Source organism: Schistocerca serialis, chromosome 6 (genome assembly GCF_023864345.2).
Source record: "Schistocerca serialis cubense isolate TAMUIC-IGC-003099 chromosome 6, iqSchSeri2.2, whole genome shotgun sequence".
Classification (NCBI taxonomy): domain Eukaryota; kingdom Metazoa; phylum Arthropoda; class Insecta; order Orthoptera; family Acrididae; genus Schistocerca; species Schistocerca serialis.
In genome coordinates, this window is record NC_064643.1 from 343,773,803 (window position 1) to 343,800,996 (window position 27,194).

The 27,194-nt window shown below is 42.2% G+C and overlaps 1 protein-coding gene across 2 annotated transcripts in view; it reads right to left on the minus strand.

Annotated features, from left to right (window-relative positions):
• Nucleotides 1-27,194, minus strand: part of LOC126484148 (ataxin-10) — a 97,527-nt gene that overhangs the window by 21,843 nt on the left and 48,490 nt on the right. For both annotated transcript variants that reach the window (XM_050107545.1, XM_050107546.1), the window contains one exon: nt 10,318-10,676. In XM_050107545.1, coding sequence (XP_049963502.1) covers nt 10,318-10,676 — 359 coding nt within the window. The remainder of the gene's footprint in view (nt 1-10,317; nt 10,677-27,194) is intronic.

Sequence of the window (27,194 nt, forward strand, 5' to 3'; positions counted from 1 at the left end):
GACCTGATTGTTTTGGCCTGTTGGTTTTCATGACCAGCTTGGATTTTGGGGATATTGGTAAGGCCATTTTAACAGAAATGTGGTTTTGGTTCTCTTCTTCAGTCTGTTACAAGTGTCTACTACTCTTTCCAGCATGAGGTTCTGCTGCCACCATTATTTCAGATGTAGTAGCACTGAGTTGTTCAACTTGCTGTGCATGTTTACAGCTACACTGACAGCTATAAGTAGATGTGCTCTGCTCAGTTGTCAACATCTGAGTGCCAACACCAGTTTTCTATACAGCTTGTTTCGTCACGGAGGCAAACGACTGCACAAAAGCATTATCAACAGTGTCTTCTCCGACCAGTGTCACGTGCTGCTCTCATCTCCGCAGAAGGAACACACAAATTGACCACTGCAAGCTGCTGCTAGAGAGGGCCACCCCAGATTACCTTCAGATTATTTTCACATTACTCTATTGATCACACCGAGCATATGAATGACAGTAAAGAGTGATTTTGCAAATGTCGCATAACACCTGTAAGGCTTTACGAACCTAGATTGCCATCATTGCTCCTCTGGCTGCTAGTGACTATTCTAAACCGATCGTAGTGGAACAGGGAGAGAGAGACCATAGGATACAAAGTTGTGTGTGCCTTACAGCAAATACATTGTAAATAAATACATTTATGTTTTATTCCTTCTATAGCGCTTGATATGTTCTAGACTGTTCAACTGCCCCATTACACTGATGGACACAACAGCTACAAGGCTTTAATGTCTTCTTCTAGTCAGAGTTATGAGATGTGTTATGTCACATCAATATACTGCATTTTATTCTCTTCTGAAAAGACAGGACATTCACTGCTTCCAACTGGATAGACTTGGGAGCAATTGATAGACATGGGAGGGGGGTGGGGGGACAGTACATCAAGTATCAGGTTCGTGGGCAGTGGACTCTCCATCTTCCAAGACGCCTGACCATTGTAACACATGATGGTAGGACCACAGCACTGACAGTTAAAGCAGCACATTGGTTTGGGTACATGGACCTAACTTCAAGGTGGAGAAAGCCTGTCACAATACATTCAGGCAGCTTTGGTAAACTGAATGTAAGGAAAAAAAATGCTTACCTTCTGAAGCTCACCATCAATCTCTTTCATGAGACTCTGAACTTTAGTAACTATTTCACTTTCCTATTCCTGTTGCAGTTTACATGTGGCTTTATCAAAAATATCACAAACACAGTGAGTATTAGTCCCCTCAGAAAAATCAATATGATGAAGGGGACATCACTTTTCATCTTCAATAACTGACTAATAACTTCTCAGAACTATGAGCTACTTGACCCTTCATTTATGACATCACTAATTTAACTGAATTTTCCACTGGACTTCCTAGAAACCAAAACTTATTCCACAGGCATAAATACTGCATAATGCTAAATAACCATGGTACAATAATAATGTTGTCATCAGAACTAGACCTCCACTACAGTGGTGCTGATATTTTAACATCACAGTCTCTCGTGAGCATAAACAAATGAGAACCTAGCCTGCTGGAGAGATGAGAATGGTCTAAAGACACAGCCCCTGCAACCATCTCACACGGCTGGCATCCACATCCTTCATTTGTGCTTCTGTAAGGCTCGACTGATAAGTAGTGATTGTGATTGCCAATCTTTTTTAAGATCATGGAAGTTGTACCCGAATTCTGTGATAAACCACGATTAATCTTTTCAGTCATTTCAAGATAAGAAAAGGAAAATGAGCAGTGCATAACATGAAGCAAAGCATAGTACACAAAGTACTTGGTATTGGCTGTCACACAATTGCTTCTTGTTGTAACAGTGTTGTAAAAGAGGTAGCACAAGTCCATCCTCTATAACTACCTTATGCAACCATAGCTTAAAACACCATCGCCACCACAAAACCTTGTTCTCAAAAAATGTGTTTGACTGGAATTTTACAGCATATTTTTCATTGTTGTGCCAATGAAAAACGATCATACAGCATTACTGGCCTAAAAACCCATCTGGGATTGTTTGGGTGTTTGGTGCAAGTCAAATGTAACAATTATCATAGTTTGTTGGCGATATATGTAACATTCTTTGTGTTTCTTACAGTGTTATATCGTAGTGATTAATACACAACGAGTTATTAGTTGTTCAGATGAATAGTTGATGTATGTAGAAAATTAAATAGAATATCAAAAACAGTAAATAATGAAGCACACTATTTTCAGTAAGGCCTCATTATAGAACAAACTTCACCAACAACAATAAAGTTAGCTTTCACTTGAGCTGTGTTAATATTTCTCTACTTTATTTTATGTTACTGTAGCAGAGCTTAACTTTCATTTTGTAGATACTTCTCTCAGTGTGAAGGCAGTAATATCGAGCTACAAGAATAATGAAACAGAGTGGCCTTAAAGTATGTAATACATTTTACAGCTAATTTTCTGGGGGTTTCTCTTGATATTTGGGAAACTGAAATGTAAGTAAATAATAATGAATTGGGGGAAGCAGAATACCGATGATGGCCCTACAATCATCTGACATTTCTATTCAGACATTCCAAGTGATCCACCACATGATTCTCACAAGCAAATTAACATACAACATTTAGTTACTCCAATTTAAGGAAGTCAGAATGTAGCAATTTCATAACTGACATTCTTCTCTCTTACAGGTTTCAAGTATACTACCAGCATCACTGTCACCAGCAAATGAGCCTTCAGTATTCACCATCTTAGATACAGTAAATCAGAAGACAGTGATTGTATAGTTTCAAGTGCAAGTAACGGGCCTACTTCAGCAGAGAAATCTAAATGCTCAAAAGCAGATATACTCAACCCAACAAGAACACCAAGGAAGAAAGCTGGTCACAAGCTGTCCCAAAAATGAATACAATATGTTGTTGTTGTGGTCTTCAGTCCTGAGACTGGTTTGATGCAGCTCTCCATGCTACTCTATCCTGTGCAAGCTGCTTCACCTCCCAGTACCTACTGCAACCTACATCGTTCTGAACCTGCTTAGTATATTCATCTCTTGGTCTCCCTCTATAATTTTTACCCTCCATGCTGCCCTCCAATACTAAATTGGTGATCCCTTGATACCTCAGAACATCTCCTACCAAACGATACCTTCTTCTAGTCAAGCTGTGCCACAGACTCCTTTTCTCCCCAATTCTATTCAATACCTCCTCATTAGTTATGTGATCTACCCATCTAATCTTCAGCATTCTTCTGTAGCACCACACTTCGAAAGATTCTTTTCTCTTTTTATCCAAACTATTTATCATCCATGTTTCACTTCCATACATGGCTACACTCCATACAAATACTTTCAGAAACGACTTCCTCACAAATCTAAACTCGATGTTAACAAATTTCTCTTCTTCAGAAACGCTTTCCTTGCCATTGCCAGTCTACATTTTATATCCTCTCTACTTCAGCCATCATCAGTTATTTTGCTCCCCAAATAGCAAAACACCTTTACTACTTTAAGTGTCTCATTTCCCAATCTAATTCCCTCAGCATCACCCGATTTCATTCCACTACATTCCATTATCCTCGTTTTGCTTTTGTTGATGTTCATCTTATATCCTCCTTTCAACACACTGTCCATTCCATTCAACTGCTCTTCCATGTCCTTTGCTGTCTCTGACAGAATTACGATGTCATCGGCAAACCTCAAAGTTTTTATTTCTTCTCCATCGACTTTAATATCTACTCCAAATTTTTCTTTTGTTTCATTTACTGCTTGCTCAATATACAGATTGAATAACATCAGGGACAGGCTACAGCCCTGTCTCACTCCCTTCCCAAACGCTGCTTTTCTTTCATGCCCCTCGACTCTTATAACTGCCATCTGGTTTCTGTACAAATTGTAAATAGCCTTTCAATCCCTGTATTTTACCCCTGCCACCTTTAGAATTTGAAAGAGAGTATTCCAGTCAACATTGTCAAAAGCTTTCTCTAAGTCCACAAATGCTAGAAATGTAGGTTTGCCTTTCCTTAATCTATTTTCTAAGATAAGCCGTAGGGTCAGTATTGCCTCATGTGTTCCAATATTTCTATGGAATCCAAACTGATCTTACCCAAGGTCGACTTCTATCAGCTTTCCCATTTGTCTGTAAAGAATTCGCGTTAGTATTTTGCAGCCATGACTTATTAAACTGATAGTTCGGTAATTTTCACACCTGTCAACACCTGCTTTCTTTGGAATTGGAATTATTATATTCTTCTTGAAGTCTGAGGGTATTTCACCTGTCTCATACATTTTGCTCACCAGATGGTAGAGTTTTGAAAGGACTGGCTCTCCCAAGCTGTCAGTAGTTCTAATGGAATGTTTACTCCCAGGGCCTTGTTTCGACTTAGGTCTTTCGGTGCTCTGTCAAACTCTTCACGCAATATCATCTTCCCCATTTCATCTTCATCTACATCCTCTTCCATTTCCATAATATTGTCCTTAAGTATATCACCGTTGTATATACCCTCTATATACTCTTTCCACCTTTCTGCTTTCCCTTCTTTGCTTAGAACTGGGTTTCCATCTGAGCTCTTGATATTCATACAAGTGGTTCTCTTTTCTCCAAAGATCTCTCTAATTTTCCTGTAGGCAGTATCTATCTTACCCCTAGTGAGATAAGCCTCTACATCCTTACATTTGTCCTCTAGCCATGCCTGCTTTGCCATTTTGCACTTCCTGTCAATCTCATTTTTGAGACGTTTGTGTTCCTTTTTGCCTGCTTCATTTACTGCATTTTTATATTTTCTCCTTTCATCAATTAAATTCAATATTTCTTCTGTCACCCAAGGATTTCTACTAGCTCTTGTCTTTTTACCTACTTGATCCTCTGCTGCCTTCACTACTTCATCCCTCAAAGCTACCCATTCTTCTTCTACTTTATTTCTTTCCCCCATTCTTGTCAATTTTGCCCTTATGCTCTCCCAGAAATTCTGTACAACCTCTGGTTTAGTCAGTTTATCCAGGACCCATCTCCTTAAATTCCCACCTTTTTGCAGTTTCTTCACTTTTAATCTACAGTTCATTACCAATAGATTGTGGTCAGAGTCCACATCTGCCCCTGAAAATGTCTTAAAATTTAAAACCTGGTTCCTAAATCTCTGTCTTACCATTATATAATCTATATGAAACCTGTCAGAAACCAAAAAGTAGAAAAAATGACAATTTATGATCAGTGCAGCTGTTTAAAATGCGGTGGTGTCAGACAATCAAACTCCTAGGGAAAGTCAAAAGGTGCTAGTAAACATCCTGAATAATACTGTGAACGTAGATTCTATGAGCACAGGTTATGAAATAATAAGAAAGCATGCTAAAAAAGGTAAAGCAGATCCTTCTGTGTAGTAACCAAATGAAGCTAAAATTTCTAGAATGAAAAGCATAGAATAGGCAAAGTACTGTTGGTAAGAAAAGATCGCAACAAATTAAATAACAACATAACCTAGGAAAATCGATCCAAGGTGCTCATTGAAATTCTGTTGCAAATCAAAGAACAAGAGAATGCGTTCTTCAATATCTGAGGAGAACTGTAATAAAATACTTGACATACATTCTGGTCCAATTTGAACTGGGAACAACAGAAAGCGTGTTGCTACCTTAGTTCACAGGAAAGAAGTTAAGCAAAAGACCACAGTCGGAGAATCAAGAAGAAAATGTAGACTTTACTATGACTCAAAAGTGCAGGATGCTGTGTTACCAGTGTGTAAAGAAATGTTCCTTTCAACTTATGGAATTGGTGAATGGTCAGTCAGCAGTTGGGTAAAACAGAGTAAACAGGATAATTGTTTCAAAACAGGAAAAACAGAAAGCAGAAAGTTATGCACTAAAAGAAAATATTCATACATTTTAGGTAAAATTCCCAAGTTGCCATCCTGTTATTGCTAAGCATCTACTTCCAAACTTTATTTGCAGCCACATTTTTCATCATTTATTGAACTGATAAGAGCATTCAAAGGCGATTGCATTAGCCATAGTACTGAACCAAAGCTGTATGAAATTCATTTGTAAGAGAAATAAAAGAACCAAACATTACTGTATTCTGCACAAAGAAAGATAAATGTGACATCAGTTTTTCTTATAAGTTACATAAGATTTTGGAGAATCAGTACACTGCTCACCAGGTGAAGAAAGTGAGTGCAGGACAGGAGTAGACAACTGATAAAAAGGCATCTTAAGCTGCAGAGTCTTATGTATTTATCATGGATGTACAAGCAGTGCAGCTGGTGCCCGCAACCAGTTGTCTCTATTTTCAACAAAAGTTGCCACATGAGCATGTCAGTTTACAATTTAGCAGATAGCTCAGGGTATGGCGTGTTTGACATGAGGGAGGAGGACAGTTAGATGCTAATATGTTTGCAACCTTCATTACAGATTTTTAGACACAGAAATAAAAGACTGGACATAAGGAAAAATAAAATATTTTATAGTCATGGATGTTTTGCTCAGAACAAAATGTACTTCTGTCACGTGTGTTAGAACATTACAGCACAGTAGTTGGTACAACCATCATTCAAAAATACATACTTATTGGGCACACCCAAATGAAATGCAACAGTGTGCGTTCCACAACCAAATACAGAAACAGAGTGCTCTATTCCTTGGATAATTATGTTGATGTGAAAAGGAAGCAAGATGTGGGAAAGAGGGCCAGTATATAGCCAAGCACAAATCTCATGACTTTTTTAAATACTTCTAGACTTCTCTGAAGTTCTGTACCATACATCATTTCACTCAGAGAATAATGTGTTTCAGACATACCAGCTGTGGAGTAAAATTCATAGTTGGGTATTGAATGTAAACTGATTTTTGAAGAGGACTAAAAATTAGTTCCAAGATACCCTTATACAGTTATTAAGAATATAAAAAACCTGTACACTGGATCAGTTGCAATTTCTGCATCAAAGTATCACGAGTTAATGTGTCTAAAATCAGTTATTCCAAGAGATTATCATCCTTACTATGAAGGCCTCCTTTACCAATAATGTCAAGCAAATTGTCGGAAAAACACAAAGAACTTTTCCATAGTTTTCATTTTTGTGTGAAAAGGCTTTAAACTGAAATTAAATTTGTTTTATGTGTTTGTATGCTCAGTTCTGTAACATTAAAAGCTATCTGAATGCAAAACACTAACTTCTTGTGTGTTAACAATGTTTTGTTGTAAAACCTTGTATTTTGTTACATAAGGTCATACACATCATAAAATTGCCAAATAATATTTGCAACAGATATTGTTACTTGAGTTTATTACACAACATTTCTTTACACTAGCATGAGTTGCATCAACTAAGAACTGTGTGTGTCAAAGTTCTTTTTAGTTTCCAGTAATATATGTATTTTTGAGATACAAGGTTTTGGTATCTTAACAATGATTTCCCTATGTACTCCTGTTAGCTCGTCTCCAGTATTACTTGTGTTTTAGTTACTAGTTTTAGCACACTTCTCCAGTATTACATTAACTTAAGGGATATGTGGTAATGTGACTGTGCAGGTTGCAGGTGACAGTGAGGTTGGGAGTGAGTGAGTAATTCTGTAGGACTTACTCCTCCCTGTTTAATGACCTTTTTAGTCATTGTGGTCACATTTGTCCTTACTGATTTTTGTATGGGTGCTATAACCTAGCCACTGAGTGCCTGCAAACAAACAAACAAACAAACACACACACACACACACACACACACACACACACACACACACACACACACACACACACACACACAGAGAGAGAGAGAGAGAGAGAGAGAGAGAGAGAGAGAGAGAGAGATTTCTGACCCCTGTGTTTCTGGAAACGCCTGCAGGAAGAGTGCAAATTATTTTCTATACCACACATCAATGGCACATCAGTGACTCCTTTCTCATTTGACCTCACAGCACATATACACTGGATTCGGTTACATGAATGGCACACACATCCTCATTTAATGCATAATGCAAATGCAGAAGAGTGGAAATGTGCCTTCTTAGAAAAGTTAATGGTCAATAATTGGATGTCTACTTTAGATGCTCCATCAATCAAAACATAATACAAGCAGATCTGTGTGCTCACTTTCAATCACCCCATTTCAGTAAGTCTCTTTCAGCTGATGACAAAGATTTGAAATCTGAAATGAAACATCTGAAAACTGTGTTTGGAAATGAACTACTCACTACAGAAAATAACAACTGCATTTGTCAGCACTCAACAGACATGAAATCCTTGCATTGTGAAAGGCAGCAGCCAATAGAGCAGCCATACCTTTCATTAGACATTGAAAAATGCCTTGTTTCTATCACTCAACAAAATTAAGGACAATCACACAATCCTGGAAATAATAGTCTGCTGTATACTATGAATGTGCTATGTAGGACAGAAGACAGACAACATGCACCTTCAATGAGTGTGACATGACAAAGCGCTCATAAATACAATATGATGTGTCATACCACAGCTTCATGAAATGGCACAGGGCTCAGTTCAAAGAAACTAAAATCCATGCCTCAATGGCAAGAGAAGCTTTGCACGTCTGAGTAACACACACTTTCATGAAAGACACAGACATTAAAATTTGCATGCTTAAAGTCATAAATATTCAGTTAATAAAAAAATGGGAACACATTTTGTGTAAGTGGTGCCCCACAGCTAACAAGTATTTGGAAAAAATCATATTTCAGACATGAAGAGTTGCTGATAACGTAATTCTTCATTAACTACCATTCTTGATTGTCTGATCACCTTTAGGTATCATAAAAGTATTTACAACAGTCTAAATGGCAAACATTATTACTGCAACATCAAATAAGGGTCAGTACGTGAGTTCACTCTACATTAAATGATAGAACCCGACTATGACAGTGTACGAATACTGATTAACTATGCCAGTACATTTTAATGATGACTGTTTAATGTATTTTACTATCGACAGCAGCGAAGCATGATAGCTTTTATTTTAGTTGACACCACAGAGAAGTATACTTATATGTAGACTGTTGCAAATAAGGTTACGATAAATGAAGATAATCAGCTGATCAAAACCAGTAGTTAGTAAAGAATTAATTTACCATTAGCTCCTGGTGATTCTGTAATGATTTTTAACACTGTAACAGTGGCAACATAGTGGCAATTGAAATCTTTAAGACTTATGCAGTTAATATGATTCTTCGGACAAAAAGGTTCATTCAGTATCCAGCCTCCTACGATAAGGAAGATTGTGGTTTAACATCCCATAGATAAAGAGGTCATTAGAGATGGTCATGTGATACAAATACCAATATGTTTAGTACTTTTGCAAACACTCCTCGTATCTACAATTTGGAACCATTACAACATTCAGGACTTCTATCACATTCTATTTCTTGCCAATACAACACTGAGCAGGAACAGACCAAATAGTGTCATACCCTTAACTATGGACTAAAATTTTTGCAATTTGTGTACACCTCTCCAGCAGTGACTATAAAGACATGAGAGAATAGACAAAGTAGGTACAAAAAATTAGAGTTCGATACTGTATTATATGTCTTTGAACATAAGAAAGGTCTTCAAATATTTATAAAAGAACCAGACCTTAATGCAAGAAAATGTAAAAACATTTAGAAAATGTGTGTCAATTCTGAGAAAAAACCTCAAGTCTGCATTCATTTACAGTAAGCAGAATTCATTTGGTGGAAAATTTAGAACTCTCTCTGTTATGGTTACAACTTTGCTGCTCAGAGACTGGAGCAAAAGCATAGAAGCATATGGTATGACTTTTTTTATTACTGTTCTCAAGGAGCACGATGCACTTATAGTTGTCAATAAGAACTGTTTATTTTGAGCCCAGTTTCTTACTACTATAACCAAGTTTAGTGAATTGCTGTGTCATTTCATGCCTCAGAGAGAAGCAGCTGTAGTTATCTGCATACTCACTTGAAACAAAATTGGAAAGCTAAATAAACTATTAACCTTCTGTTCACAGAACAAATACAAAAAATTGAGAAAAAGAATGTCTGACCACAATGGAATATAATAAGCTCCAAAAGGCACCACTATGTACCCCCTCCCCCCCCCCCCACCCCCCACCCCACCCCCAAAACTCAAACTTCAGTTGCCAAACTATGACCGCAGATTCATTAGAACAACATAGAGCTGCCAAAACATGTGGAGCTGCAAAAATCTTGTAATTAAAACTGAAAATTCTCTTCAGAATGTAGACTCCAATCTTGAAAAGAAGAGAGAAAATATCTCTCTTTCCACACATTAGCTTATTGGCAAGTAATTTTTTCACTCTAAAATGAGTAACATTCACAAACTGTTGTTAATGAGATTCTTACCACATTTAATGAAATGCAATACATACATGTGCAATCAATAAGGAGTGATTTATCTTTCTGCAGTTCCTCCAAGTATGGACTTTTACCAGATGCTGATGCAATGACTTCAAGTAGTTTAGCTACTTCCAATGGTTCAATTTCATCAACATATTTATCAACAGTTTTAAGGATGAAAAATGAACGTCTTTTAAATTCTTCAGCAAGGAACAAAATAGTATCCGGTTGTATAGTTGGCAACTTTCCCGGTTCATCAATTTCTCCAGGTTTACATCCAACAGCTTCAAAAACTGCATCAAGAACAAATAGTCTTGGCTTATACTGAAGTTCCTTGTACACTGATTGCAAATAGCCTTCTGTTCGGACTAGCATATCGGCAATGAATGACCTGCAAAAGAGAAACTTCAGCTGAGCTCAATACCTGGTAGCACTGATTTGTACTCTCATTTCCACATCTTCAAATTCATTTATTTCGTCCACATATTATACAGCATGCTATGATGTCAGCAAAAATATGTTAACACTTACATTGGGTAAATTATGGTTACAATACATACAACATGTTTATAAGTTTTGCTTCATTGAATTGCTCTTATGTTGCACTTAACTCACAATCAGGACATTTACAGGTTGAGTTTTCTTTTACAGAGTACAAACAGTGATACAGTAAATACGACTACACAGATTAACGAATTTATGTGCCAAATTGTCTTCAATAGACTTTATACTTGGGAGGAGCTCACTGAACAGCTGAAGACCCATGGACAATACTAGTCTGCATTTGGTTCGCAATGTGTGGTTTTTCAAGAATTTTACTGTCTCAAGAATACATAAGCAAGGTAGTGTGAGCATCTGCCGTTTTCTGAAATTAGGTTTGCAAGAGTCTCTAGTTTTGCATCCATTAGCAATCCTCACAGCTCTCTTCCTGATTTTGGAAACGCCAAGGCCAGCTGAAGAATTATCCAAGAATATCCCACCATATCGTAGGTAAGCATGTACGTATGCATAGCATGCACTTTTGACTGTTTTCAGACTAGTACATGCCTGCAGCACACTCAAGATATAACAACTACTACTACTTTTTTAGTGTTTACCTGATCAATAGGTTTATTCCATTTTGTATCATGTTGTAACTACAGACCCAAGAATTTGAATTTAGTGCTAGATTTTATTAGTTGCTTATTAACTGTTACAAATAGTCGAGGCTTTTTTTTTTTTTTTGCTTTAGGGCACAAAAACAATTAGTACCATACACGCCCATGTCAAAACAAAAAAACACAAAGACAATGAGAGGAGTTAAAAATGACTACACATCAATCCAAATTGACAGAAGGGAAAATACCTAAAAACAGGGACATGGGGAAAGGTCTATAAAATAAGCCATAGAGAAACTAAGGTCCAGAACAAAAAATTAAAAGGCCTTCATGGATAAAAAGTAAAGCATGGTCGACAGCCCACGCGTCATTCACTAAAATGGATGATAACTCAGATGGCTAACATAAACGGGAATGTAAGCAGTTTAAAAAAAAAGGGGCATTCTGTCAGGAAATGGCGGACAGTTAAAAGTTGGGCACAATGTGCACAAAGTGGTGGAAGAGCACCATTTAACAAATGGCAATGGCTAAAAGGACAGTGCCCAATAAGCAACCTAATTAAAATGACGTCTTCATGGCGAGAGGGACAAAAGGAAGTCATCCAAGCTGCTGGGAAAGGCTAATGACCTGGAGCTTGTTCCCATGAAGGATGGGCCAGTGAGTGATGCCAAAGTGACATCACCTGCAAACATACGGCAACAAAGATATCATGGGAAGGAGTGTAAGAAATAGCGGGCTGAGGTAAGAGGACTGCAGTCTTGACAGTAGTGTCAGCAGCCTCGTTTCCTGTCAGACCAACTTGACCAGGAATCCATATAAACATCACAATGACTCCATTAAGAGTGAGCAAGTGACAGCTTTCCTGGACCCGTTGCACTAAGGGATGGGCAGTGTGCAGCACACAGAAGCTTCGAAGGGCACTGTGAGGGTCTGAGCAGATGACACAACTGAAAAGCCCATGTGACCGGATGTACTGCATGGCCTGATACAAGGCAGAGAGCTCTACTGTAAATACTGTGCAGTGTTCCAGGAGCAGATACCGAAAAATGCTAGCGCCAATGACAAAGGCACACCTGACACCACAGTCAGTAAGTGTGTCATCAGTGTAAACAAAGGTGTTATTGCGAATTCCATGCGAAGGTCATGAAATGAAGGCGGTAGAGAGAGACTGGAGTAGTGGCCTTAGGAATCAAATGAAGTCCAAGATGAACACGGGCCGCTGCATGAAGCCAAGGTGGGGAAGGGTTCACATCCACCAGGAAAGTTGCAGGGAGTATGAAGTTGAGCTGGTGGAGCAAGAGCCAACAGTGAACTCTAGGAAGTAATAGTGATCAAAGGATTCATCGAAGAAGGAGGCATAGGATGGGTGTCCACGCATGGCAGACAAACGGCGTGCATATCTGCTGAGGAGAAAGTCACAGTGGTAGGGCAGCAGTAGTTCGGCAGCTTCTGGATGCAGACACTCAACCGGGCTAGTGTAAAAGATGTCAGTGGCTAAGTGGATGCGACAATAGTGGATAGTATTGAGACGGCATAAGATGGTCGGATGTGCAGATGCATAAACGAAATACCCCTAGTCTAGTTTCGAATGGACAAGGGACCGGTACAAATGGAGCAGGATGGTTAGATCTACACCCCAAGAAGTACCACTGAGGACACACAGGACACTGAGTGACCCATGCAGCGGGCTGCTAGGTAAGACATGTGGGTGGACCACGAAAGTTTCCTATCAAGCATGAGCTCCAGAAATTTTGTAGTTTCAATGAATGAAAGAGCAACAAGCCCAGATGTAACGACAGTGGATGAAACCAATTGCGCCACCAGAAATTCATACAAACAGCTTTGTCAGTTGAAAAACGAAAGCTATTGTTGATGCTCCTTGAGTAAAGATGATCAAGACACTGCTGAAAATGCCGCTCAATGAGACAAGTCCATGGAAAACTGCAATAGATGGCAAAATCAACAACGAAAAGGGAGCTGGAGATACCCAGTGGGAGACAGGCCATTGCAGGGTTAATGGCGATAGCAGAGAGGATGTTGCTCAGGACAGAACTCTGAGGCACAATGTTTTCCTGGATAAATGTGTCCAACAATGCAGGACATACACCTACCTTGCAACCTAGTTCTTTTAAAAATTCCTGAAGGGGAATGGGGCAGGCAGCCACGGAAGCCCTATGTGTAGTGAGTAAGGATGATACCAGTCCTCCAGCAGGTGTCTTAGACTTTCTCCAACCGAGAAACACGGTCGCAGTCTGGTATTTCCAAAGAAAACCATTCATGACATGAATGAACAAAGTAATGAGATGGTTAACTGTAAAACAGTATGCTCGAAATCCACACTGTGCAGTGGTTACTAAGTGCGAGACTCGAAACATGCCCTTGGCTCAGTTGCAGTTGTACAAATTAAGCAGAAAGTGCTTGCCCACAAGAGAAAGGTGCTGCAACATCTGAATGTGAGCAGCGTCTGGCCCTGGGGCAGAGGAATGGGATGAAGTGAGAGCATGATCTAGCTCCCTCATAGTAAAGACGGCATTATAGCACTCACAATTCTGAGAAGAGAAGGGTATCACCTGAGCCTCCTTCACTCGTTCCGAATGGAGAAAGGCAGGGTGATAGTGAGAGGAGCTCGAAATCTCCACAAAATGGTGGCCCAAGTTGTTGGAGGTAGTAATAGTAGTAGTAATGATGACATCATCTGCTACTGTCAGGCCGGAAATTGGGGAATGGATCTTGGTCCCAGTGAGCCATCGGAGATTGGCCCACATGAAGGAAGAGGGATTTGAACTGTTAAAAGAACTAGTGAATAAAATCCAGCTAGGTTTTTTGCTATCCCAAAGAACGCAATGACACTGTGCCCACAACTGTTCATAATGAATGCAGTTTGCCATTGTAGGGCAATGGTTAAAAACACAGAGTGCACCTTCGCATGCGAGGGCATCACAGCACATCTCAGTCCACCACGGGACCAGGACACAGCGTGATAAGAGGAAGTCCGAGGAATGGAACATTCTGCGGTGGTAAGGATAATGTTTGTAAGATATGCCACCTGGTCATCACAACTGGGAAAATTTTGTTTGTCAAAGGTAGCCAGGGAGGTCAAAGGTCAGCCTTAGTAAGCTGCCATTTGGGTGTGCATGGAGGTGGGGTAGGAGTCAGCTAACGGATAGCGCATGGGAATTATTGCTTGAGGTTTTGTCAGAGAGAACGGACCACTCGAGACAATGGGCAAGCTGGGCAGTGCAGAAAGATAGGTCCAAATAGGAATAGGTGTGCATGGAGTCTGAAAGGAACATGGGTGCTCCTGTATTAAGGCAGAAGAGGTTAAGTAGCTTCAGAAAGTCAGCCAAGAGGGCACCTCTCAGGCAGGATCTGGGAGAACCCCAAAGGGGATGGTGCACTAGTCAGAGAGATGGGTCGACTATGAACGTCATCCCAGTCATCTCATATGAGATGCATGACTCCCCCATAGACTGAATGCTGACCTCAGGGGAAAAGGGGGGGGGGGGGGGGGTGAGGACACAATTTTGTTTCCTGAAGGCAGAGAACAAGCAGCTGCTGTCGTTCTACGAGCAGCTGCAAATCATCTTTGTTGGATCAAAGGCTGCAAATTTTCCATTGGAGGAGAGTCATGACAAGGAAAAAATGAAGGGGTGTGACCTTGTTGGATGCCGAGTGACAGCCTGCGAAGACTTGCTGCTACAGGGCGCAGAGGCGAGAGGATCCTGCTCCATGATGTCCACAGAAGCATCAGCTTTCTTCTGCTGTTGGTCTGCGAAGTTCAGCACACACCAGCGACACACAGGCCAGATGGGTGAGGGTATCATATGGTGACACCATCGAAGAGGATCTTCGAGTTGGCGAAGGAGAAGACTGTTTGCCTTTGTTTGACTTCTTTGAGCCTTTCCAGTTAGCAGACGAAGACTCAGATGTTGGTTGGCTGGAGATATGCAGGAAGTCTTCATGGGAGTATCCCTTGTAGCCTTTCGTGCCTGCCAGTCGTGTAGCTGGTGACTTCGCCCTGTGGGGTGCGAGTTTGATTACTTTCTGCACAACCGGACAAGGAGACAGCGATGCTACCATGACAATGGGCGATTGCACAACCTCAGAACTGAATTTGAGGCTGCATGTCTGCATGGCCATGTCCTTCATGGAGCAAGATGTAGCAAGAACAGTACTGTAAGTGCCATATGGTAGAACATAGGGTTTTCAGCTAGCCAATAACTTGCGAGCAACCAGGTATGGTACTTTTTCCTTTACCCAGATCTCCTGGACAGCCCGCTCATCGAGATACATGCAACAATCTCGAGAGGAGGCACAGTGGTCACCATTGTGGTTGATACGGCAATGGGAAGAAGGTGGACAATCGCCTTCGTGCATATTCCTGCCGCAGGCTACACATTTGGCTGGTTGGAGAACACATTGGTTGGTTACATGACGCTGCATACAGCCTGCGTTCCGCAAGCACCAGTATTCAATGAACTGTGGATGAAGCCCGACTAACATGGATTACATGCATTGAGCAAAAATAATAGTGGTATGTAATATACAAACCATATGAGTTAATCCATTACTTGTAACTTTTTATGACATCATCTAACTATGTACTTCTTGTATTCTTAGCATTGAGAATGGTTAGCTTCTAGCCGAAATCTAGATCTGCACAATAAAATATAAAAAGGACGACTGATCACTGCAATCTATAATTTACAAGAATTCAGAGTTCCATAGCCCTCGATACAAACAGGAAAACCATGGAGAAGTGAAGTGGCAAGCAGTAGTTGTGTTTGAGAATCGGAAATAGTCTCCAAAAACAAAGTGCCATTACATAAACAAGAGCAGGATTCCACAGGGCCGGCAATTGCAGCTTTGTGAATTAGAAATGAATTTACCATTGCAAAGGACTGAACGTTTTCACTACGTGAAACCACAAGGAACGGTGGTGCAGCTGTGAGGGTCTTTGAATTGAGAGCTTCATTCTCTTTATGTCTGGTAGACGTGGACTGCAAATATGATGCTTGGTTCATTGTGAGAAAATCCCCCATGTTTGCAAGAATATCCGATAGTTCGCTCCTTCCAACTGGACGGCCCCTCCACAAGGGGGTGCACCCGCCTTAGGTGATTGTTCACACCTTCGGTCATACCTCCCGAACACCTGATAGAGGGACCAATCGACAATTTGGGGAGGTAGCAGCTAGGCAACCACACCTCCCTGGGCCTGGCCTGTACCAGGAGGTGCTTGCGAACCCTACATGTCGACCCAAGGCTGGGAATTACGTGTTACCCAGTCACCTGTTACAAGTTGGATGGGTGGGGGCCGGCCTTCTGAAGTACACAGGGAGGAAGAAGAAAAAGAGGAACCTCAAACACTGAAGTGCAAGTGGGATAGGAGAAGGGGAATGGAAAAATAAAGAAGGAATGAAAGACAGTGGAGAGACTATTATATCAGCGACTGAATGTGCAGGACACATTTCCAGCAACATCCCAGACATGTCCCCCAAGGGAGGGGAAGAGGGGAAAAAGAATAGCAAGGGGATAGACGTGCAGCACAAATGGGAAAAGATGCTGCAAAGGCTGGAGCCCCATGGTAGCCAAGCACAAATCCGGCAAAGAGTGGTGAGCCCCCAGGGTGGGTGGGGTGTGTGTGTGTGTGTGTGTGTGTGTGTGTGTATTTCACAGAAACAATAATTTCAGTATTACTGGTTACTCTGTTGTTTATAGCCCAAAAGCTGGATTGTTCAGTAGAAGAGGTTCACAGCTTTCTGTAGTGTTTTGTTTAGTACACTTCTTTCATCTGCAAATATAATGGTTCTCTGAGCATCTACATTCAGGCTGAAGTCATCTCTATACATAAAAGGCGATGTCCTGACTGATTGACCGACTGACTCTCCATCACCCAGCCCAAATCACTAAGGATAGAAACTTCAGGTTTGGAGAGGGTGTGGATCTTATACTGTAGGCAACATTTAAGAAGGAATTGTCCAAAATTCCTCTCCTAAGGGGATGAAAGGCTTTTTGAAAGTACGTTTCTATTAACGGAATTTTGAATCTAGAAATGTGGAAAGTGGAATTTGGTTTATCAGTCAAAAACTAAAAAATATCTGTTTCAGTATTTTTGGAAATTCGACCACTAAGGGGGTGAAAATAAGGGGTTAGAGTTTTTTTTAAATAAATAATTACTAAAGAACTACTAAAGGTTTTTAGACTACATCTAAGACAATTGGTATTTGACTTCTCACTTAGAAATTTAAAAATATGTGTCACAGTGTTTCTGGAATTCAATCTCTAAGGTAGTACAACAGGGATGAAATTTTTTTAAGAAATATTTCATTACATTAAAAAAATTGGTATTTCACTTCTCGGTTAGATATAAAGAAATATTTGTTACGGTATGAAAGTTGCTATGGAAGTATATCCACAAGAACGCAAAAGGCATGATTAACAAAAACTTTGGACACTAGCTACAAGATTCGCTTTTTGGTCAGAAGTACATTCAGGAAAGAGCATGCTTGTATGGCCTTGATTAGTGTGGAAAGCTTAGAGCGTGTTGCAATTTGTGAACAATATAAAAATTCGATTAAATAAAAACAAAACACAAAAATCTCTGCAGGCCATACAGTGAGTGAAGCAGCAGACGCTAAGCTAGTTGATATGTATAGGAGCAATAGCTGAGCTTCCAGTACCAAGAGCTTAGACACATCTTGCTTGCTATTCTACTTCCATATGGAACTTCAGTTCCTGAATGAGTTGCTTGTCTGTGTACATCAGAGTGTCTTTCTGTGAGCAATTGATGATGTGGGACTATGCAATCAATTTGTTTGCCAGACCTCTGATACCATACTGATAAATTTTTATAAGGAATATTTTATGATCCACTACATCAAAAGCATTTGATATAGCTATAAATATGCCTGTAATGGGTTGTCTTGGCCAAAAGATCTTGTATTGTATTAATGCAGTTATATATAGCCTTTGTGTAGATCTTTTGTGCCTAAACTCATACTAAAATATACTGATATTATTCTCAGTATCTTTTTTATTAGTGAAGCTCATCAGTTTTTTGTGCGTGATCTTTTTTTTTTTTTTTTTTTTTCCAAATAATTTAAAGAAGCAGGGTGAAATTGTGATGGGCTGAGAACTGCTCATGTTCCTTTCTTTCGCCGTTTGAAAATGGAAATTAAATACTTTCAATTATCTGGGAAATAAACTGCCTGGAAGGAGCAGTCACGGAGGTTGGTTTGTGGTTCTGCTACAGTATGCACACATTTCTTGAAGATGGTTGCTGGAATACCATCATTCAGTCACTCACATGTTCATGATATTTTATGCACAATCACATTTATGTTTCTACATAACTAATTTTGGCTGTCTCAAATGGTCAACCACAGACTAATTTACTTAAAGAAACGCGTCATCACAATATACGTAAAAGAGAGAAGAAAAGGACACAAACAATTATTGGTCTATCACAATTTCACCCTTCTCCTCTTAAGTATTTTAAAAAATTAAGTACAAAAAAACTGATGGGCATTATTGACAAAAAGTAATGTACTGAGTATGTAATGGAAATAATGTACTTTATGTGTTTAGACACATCAGATCTACACAAACGACTGCACATGACTGCATTAATAAAATACTGTAAGATACTACATACTATGGAAAATATTCCAGCATCACAGACTATGACATGGTTGCAAACTGAACAGAGACACGAAAATAGAATAAATTTCCTTTACTTCACATCTATGGTCACAAATTTTTTATGTCATCAGACTACTAGTTTCAATCTATAAAGACCATCTTCACATCTGCTTTATAAAAACATGTCTAATGTATTGGAGCCATAGAGGCATTGTCAAGTGTAAAACAGGTTGGTTGGTTGTTTGAGGTTTAAGGGACCAAACAGCAAGGTCATCAGTCCCTTGTTTCAAATATACTCCATTCTGCTAATGGGACATCTCAGAAAAGTCAGAACAATAAAACGGAAAAAGGGAAAAACGTAAAAGGGCAGTCACGTTGTCATTGGTAAAAAAAAAAAAAAAAAAAAAAAAATTGAGGGAAGTCGGCAAGAGAACGAACCCAACACTATGCTGAAGCAGCATAGGCAAGACCACCTGTGACTTAAAAAAAAAAAAAAAAACAGAGTAAAAGGGGAAGAAAAGAGGATTCCGGTCAGGGAGGTGAATCGGGAATCTCTCAACACTGCCTACAGTGGGAGACACCCAAACACTCACCGCCCTGCCCCAACACCAGAGAGATTAAAAACCTTAAAACTGAGAATAAAAACCACTCTCCCGGAGGAAACCAAGAACCAGAGAGACCATCCGGGAATCGTCAGCCAACATTAAAGGTAAAGTGTGGGGGAGTCTGTACTTAGCACACAGAGCCAAAAGAAGGGGGCATTCAACCAAAATGTGGGCCACTGACTGGAAGGCTCCACAACCACATAGCGGGGCTGGCTCATCACGCAAAAGAAAACCATGGGTCAGCCTGGTATGGCCAATGCGGAGACGACACAGTGTGGTCGGGAGAGGCGAAAGGAAGAACGCCATGGGCCTGGTGTCACCTTAATTGCACGAAGTTTATTAGACAGGGGAGTAGCCTCCCAAGAATTGGCCCATGACTGTGTGGGATTTGATGTGAAGCCGTAAATCCGCTGCAGGAGGGGTTACAGAAAACGGGGGGTAAGTAACTGCTCTCCCAGCCAAACGGTCAGCGAGCTCATTACCCGGGATACCCACATGGCCAGGGACCCAAAGGAAGTCAATGGAACAAGCAGCACGGTGAATATCAGCGAGATGGTCATGGATGGCAGAGACCAAGGGATGGCGCGAAAAACACCTGTCAATAGCAAGAAGGCCACTCATCGAGTCTGTACATAACAAAACGCGGTTGTGTTGGGATTGTTTAATAAAGGTAAGGGCCTGGGAAATTGCCATCAGTTCCGCAGTAAACACCCCACATGTAGGTGGCAGCAGATAACTTTCCGTTCCAACAGAGGACGTGAAGGCATACCCAACATGATCAGCAATTTAGAGACATCAGTGTAAAAAACAACAGCATCCCGAAACTCCCATAAAATTTGGCGGAAAAAGGAACGGAACACCACCGGGGGGATGGAATCTTTCGGACCTCGGCGGAGATCCATCCGAATTCGAGGCTGAGGAACTAACCAAGGAGGGGTGGAGGGGAGGGAGCGAGGAAGACGGGACAAAGAAGGAAGCTGAAAATCACGGCAAAGAGACGCAAGGCGCAGCCCAACCGGTAAACCCGCCCGAGGGCGGGAGTCGGGTGGGCGACGTCCATAGTCTGGGAACAGGATAGAATAGGAAGGATGAGTGGGAGAAGAACGGATAGTGAGGGCATAAGACACCAGAAGCTGGGACCGCCGAACAGAAAGGGGGGGGGATCCCAGCTTCAACCAGGAGACTATCAACAGGGCTAGTAGGGAAGGCACCGGTGGCCAAACGGATACCACGATGGTGGACTGGATCCAGCACGTGCAGTGTGGAAGGAGCAGCTGAACCATAAACTTGACAACCATAGTCCAAACGAGACAGAACTAGAGCACGATAAAGACGGAGGAGGAGGGAACGGTCCGCACCCAAAGAGGAGTGGGCAAGGAAGCGAAGGACATTGAGTTTACGGAAACATCCTACCTTCAGGAGTCTGATATGGGGCAGCCAAGTGAGCTTGTTGTCGAAAAGAAGACCCAGGAAACGAAACTGTGGAACCACAGGCAATCGTTGTGCAGCGAGATAGAGCTCTGGATCAGGGTGGATCGTAGTACGGCGACAGAAGTGGACAATCTGCGATTTTAAAGGAGAGAATTGAAACCCGTGTGGGAGGGTCCAGGCAGAGGCACGTCGTATAGCCACCTGGAGCTGCCGTTCTGCAGATGCCATCGAGGAGGAACTAACCCAAATGCAGAAATCATCCACATACAGGGCTGGGGCGACCAAGGGACCGACAGAGGCCACAAGTCCATCGATAGCAATGAGGAAAAGAAGGACACTCAAGATAGAACCCTGTGGGATGCCCGTCTCCTGGGTCCGTGGAGAACTAAAAGCAGTACCAACTCGAACTCTGAATGACCGATGGATCAGGAACTGGCGGATAAAAATCGGGAGTGGGCCCCGAAGACCCCACTGATGAAGGGTTAGTAAGATGTGATGGTGCCAGGCCGTGTCATAGGCCTTGCGAAGGTCAAAAAACACTGCAACCAAATGGCGGCGCTGGGAAAAAGCCTGCCGAACTGCGGATTCCAAGCAAAGTAAATGATCGATTGGAGATCGTCCCTCTCGAAAGCCACACTGGTAAGGGGACAATAGATCCCGAGATTCGAGGACCCAATTGATCCGACGGGCTACCATCCGTTCAAGTAACTTACAAACAACATTGGTCAAACTAATTGGCCGATAGCTGTCAACAGATAGGGGGTTCTTACCAGGCTTAAGGACAGGAGCCACAATGCTATCCCTCCACTGAGAAGGGAAGTCACCCCGGAGCCAGATACGGTTAAACACCCGAAGAAGATGTTGCCGTTGTGGAGCACTGAGATGTTGAAGCAGTTGGTTATGAATGGAATCTGGGCCAGGGGCCGTATCATGAGAAGAAGATAGAGCAGAAAGAAATTCCCATTCAGTAAAAGGTTCGTTGTAAGATTCTGACTCACAAGTGGTGAAACATAAGGTGGGAGCTTCAGCCTGCTGTTTTTGATGAAGTAAAGCACCTGGATAGGAGGCTGACGCTGATGCCACTGCAAAATGGGTCGCAAGATGTTCTGCAAGAACTAATGGGTCCGTACAAATGCCATCTGGGAGGTGAAGGCCTGGGAGGGTGGACTGCCGATGGCAACCTTGAAGAGAGCGAAGTGTAGCCCATACCCGTGACAGAGGGACAGTGGAACCAAGGGAAGAAACGAATCGTTCCCAACATATCCGCTTGCTCTGTTTGATTAAATAACGCGTTTTAGCGCAAAGGCGTTTAAAGGTAGTAAGGCTGGCTACGGATGGGTGCCTCTTAAAGTGTTGCAAAGCTCGACGGCGATCACGGATGGCAATGGCAATAGCCGTACTCCACCACGGGACTTGCCGGTGATGAAATGGTCCAGATGAGCGCGGGACAGCAAGGCTAGCAGCGTGAACAATCGCGTCAGACACGTCACGGAGGACGTCATCAATACAACCCGACAAAGAGGGAGAAAACGCGACCTGTGCAGTGTATAGAGGCCAATCGGCGCATTGGAAAGACCAACGAGGCAACCTGGCCATCGGGGAATGGGAAGGGAGCGTGATAATCAACGGGAAATGGTCACTATCACAAAGGTCGTCGTGTGGCGACCAGTGTAATGAAGGGAGGAGAGAGGTAGAAGAAAGAGAAAGATCAATGGCAGAAAAGGTACCATGACCGGCACTAAAATGAGTAGGGGAGCCATCATTAAGAAGGCACAGGTCGTGGTCTGCAATAAATTGGTTTATAAGAAGACCTCGTCTAGATGGAAAGGCACTGCCCCACAAAGGATGATGAGCATTAAAATCCCCAAGGAGGAGGAAGGGAGGAGGAAGTTGCTGAAGAAGGGCGGTTAAGGTAGCAGGTGTAAGAGTCCTGTCAGGAGGGAGATAAAGATTGCAAACTGTGATTGCAGAGTCAAAGTGGACCCTAACAGCAACCGCTTCCAATGCAGTTTGAAGAGGAATCCACGTGCTAGTAATGTCTGTACGGACCAATGTACAAACGCCACCAGAAGCCCGGAGGGGTCCGACCCGATTTTGACAGAAAACACGGAACCCACGGAGGGTCGGTGAGTGAGCATCAGTAAAATGAGATTCCTGGAGAACCACACAAGCTGCAGAGTAGGACGAAAGAAGGGATTTCAATTCCGGAAGGTGACGATAGTATCCATTACAATTCCATTGGAGAACCACAGAACAATGGTTTGAATGGGGGCTGAACACTTTAAATCCCGTCATACTGCCGGTCCCCCCCCCCCCCCCCCCCCCTCTGGTCACCGACAAGGAGGGGGAGATATCCATGAACGACAGGTCAGAATCCGGTTGTGAAGTCGGGGAAGGGACCTCCGGTGACACCAGAGGCTCTTTGTCCCAGGACTTATGTTTCTTCTTCCATTCAGGCTGAGATCGAGGAGGGCTGTGTGGCATGAAGGAGCCAGCTGCAGCAAGATCAGGAACAGAAAGAGACTGGGCAACTTGGGGGCCGACAGACCGCGGCTCTCGCGGTCGTCGCGAGGCAGCAGACCTTTGGCCTGGAAGGTGCCGGGAAGGGGCATCCCGGGAGAGGCGCCCTTGAGCAGCAGACGCCGAAGGAGTGGGACACTTCTCCGGCTGGGGAGGGGGAGCAGCACCCATAGGAGAAGGTGTGGGAGCCGCAGGGGATGGGGGGAGGAGAGGAGTCCGGGATGGGGGTAAGGAAGGGGGAGGAAGGGGTGAAGATGTAACCAAGGCGTAACTAGATGTCATGGACACAGGGTGAAGTCTTGCACATTTCTTACGGGCCTCTGTGTAGGTTAAACGATCGAGGGACTTATACTCCTGTATCTTTTTTTCCTTCTTATATACGGGGCAATCTGGTGAACGTGGAGAATGACTACCATGACAATTTATACATACAGGAGGGGGAACACAGGGACTCCCCTCATGGAGTGGACGTCCACAGTCACCACAGAGAGGGGCCTGGGAACAGCAGGAAGACATGTGACCAAACCGCAAGCACTTAAAACACCTCATAGGAGGTGGGATGTACGGCTTCACATCACAGCGATAGACCATAATCTTAACTTTCTCAGGAAGGGTATCCCCTTCAAAGGCCAGGATAAAGGCACCAGTATCAATACGATTGTCTTTAGGACCCTTCTGAACACGCCGAACAAAGTGAACACCCCGCCGTCCGAGATTGTCCCGAAGTTCCTCATCAGTTTGAAGGATGAGGTCCCTGTGAAAAATCACACCTTGTACCATATTTAGAGACTGGTGGGGGGTAACGGACACAGGAATTGTGCCAAGATGGGTACAGGCACGAAGGGCTGCAGATTGGGCAGCTGAAGTAGTTTTTATCAGCAATGAACCTGACCGCATCTTGCTCAAGGAGTCCACTTCGCCAAACTTGTCTTCAATGTGTTCCACAAAGAATAAAGATTTGACACTGGTGAAAGTATCTCCATCAGTCCTGGTGCAAACTAGATAACGGGGGAAAGGTTTTGCCCCTAGACGACGGGCCTGACCCTCTTCCCAGGGGGTAGCCATGGAAGGGAAGGCTGAAGGGGCAAGAGAAGCAGCACCTGAGGAATCAGTTTCACGCAAAGAGACGGCCGCAGAAGAACGGCCAGAGTTCTGGACCCGTATGCGTTTCATTTGCATAGCGTCCGCCCTGATACCACCCACTCCAATCAGGGGCTCTCCTCACGGGCGCCACCCAGCCACAGCAAGGGCCGTCTGGCACGGCGACCATTGCCGGGAATTCCGATGCTCCAGGATGACGAGCAACCACTCCAAGGCATGCATGAGGAGGTCACAGCTCAGGTATCAGAAGTGTGATCCCTGTGTGTCCAGGGGGCTCAACCAAAAGGGTACATAGCGACCCCACCACACGGGCTGGCTACCGTGCTGGCTATGCACCCTAGCATCAGACAACGACGTGAAAGAAAAGGTGGAATGTACTAGGAGGGCGCACGTCGGAGACACTAGGTAAGGTGCTCTTCCCCAAATGGCTCACACTACGGAGGAGAAATTTTGTAATGGAGGTCAAACCCCAGAGGGGGACCAAGGAATGCCAAAAGGAGGAGATGATTACGCAACAAAGCCGGAGTGTAAAACCAACAGGACCAGGAGGATAGCGGGGGCGAACATAAGCAAGGACACCAAGAGAGGGAGAGGAGGGGGCGACGGGAAAGGAGCAAGGAGGGGAAAGGAGGGGAAGGGGAAGGAAATGCAGCCCTGGAGAGAAAGAAGGCTGCAATAGCTCGGGGCCCCGTGCTCGCCACGCACGTATCCACAAAAGAGATGTGGACCCCCTGGGGGGAAGTGTAAAACAGATGGTGTATTTGAAGTATGAGAAGAAGAAATAATTTTGTACCACATGCATGCCCAAAAAGGAAGAACTATTCTATCTGCCAAGAAAATTTCAAGACAAAGATAATATTTCAAAGCCAGTCACCACTGCCACCACCACCATGTAGTTGCCCCTACCGGCAGGGTTTGCATGGAACAGAATCAGCTCTATCTTAATTCTGAAATATATGTTGGACCATTATAATAGAAATATATGTTGGACCATTATAATAAGCACAACATCCTGGGAGATTTTCAGCATGGTTTCAGAAGTGGTCATAGCACCATGACTGCAACACTTCAATTTATACTGAGAGCTCTTGACAAAATTGATGAAGGCATGTAAGTAGCTGGAATTTTCCTAGACCTATCAAAGGCTTTCGATAGGGTTGATCATAAGGTACTTCTGTCAAAACTGGCTAGAGATGGCATAAGTGGAAAATTATTGAACCTCATCACATCACATTTAAAAAACAGAAGACAGTGTACCTCAATCACACACAATAGTGGAGAAACATTAAAAAGTAATACATCAAGGGTCAGGAGTATTAAATTTGGTGTGCCTCAGGGATCGATAATTGGTCCCTTCCTTTTTATGTGTTACGTCAACGACTTCCCAAAGATAGTAAAAAATGATACCTTCATTACAATGTATACAGATGACACTTCAGGCCTTTGTTGAGGAAATGATATTCTTAATCTTGGCATAGAGGTAAAAACATTTATAGATATTGCAAAGGAAAAGTTTGAAAATGACAATCTAAAAGTCAACTTACAAAACACAAATATAGTCCCCTTCAATGTTGGTGATTTGCAAACTTGTATTGATTCTCAAGATAGTAATACCATAGGGAAAATCAGCAGTGAGTGTAAATTCCTAGGTATGCATAGATAATAAACTACTATGGACACAACAAATTGACAATGTATGTGGATGGCTATCATCCAGCCTGTATGTTTTCAGAAGAATAGCTGCATATGTCAATACCCAAACAATGAGGATGATGTATTTTGGTTTAATACATCCATTTCTAGCATATGGTCTTGAACTGTGGGGCAGGGCTTCCAAAACTCATGTAGACAGAGTATTTAAACTCCAGAAAAAAGCCTAGAGAATATTAGGCAAAAAAGATGCTAGAACATCATGTAAGGAATTGTTTATAGAATTTAAAATTCTGACTATCTATTCAATGTATATGTTTGAAACAATAGTATTAACTGTAGAAGATAAGAAATATACCTGTCGTAACGCAGAAATTCATGATCACAATACTAGACAAGTACAAAATTACCATATGATACACAGAAGACTGAAAAACACTACAAACAGTCCATATATTAATGGAGCAAAATACTTCAATGCACTGCCAAATGAACTGAAGGTAATAACTGCAGAAACATTCAAAAAACATCTAAAATCGTGGCTCATTGAGGACTGCTTCTATAGCCTACTGTAGAAACTAAAATCTAAGGTATTATTATGTCAAATAATTTGGATGACATTCTTAAGTTCCTGTTATAAAGTAAAATTAGATTGTATGCTGTTGTATTGTACTACCAATTGCTATGCATGTAATTACATGTTTCACACAAATAAATTACAAAAAATTACAAATCTTCTCCAGTATTCCCACAACCATCACTATTCTGGCCCAGTCTTCTGCTATCTTTTGGATGCTTTCTTTCACTCTTTACAGTCAATTTGCTCTGAGATTGCCCCATGAGCTCCTGCCCTCCACCTTCATC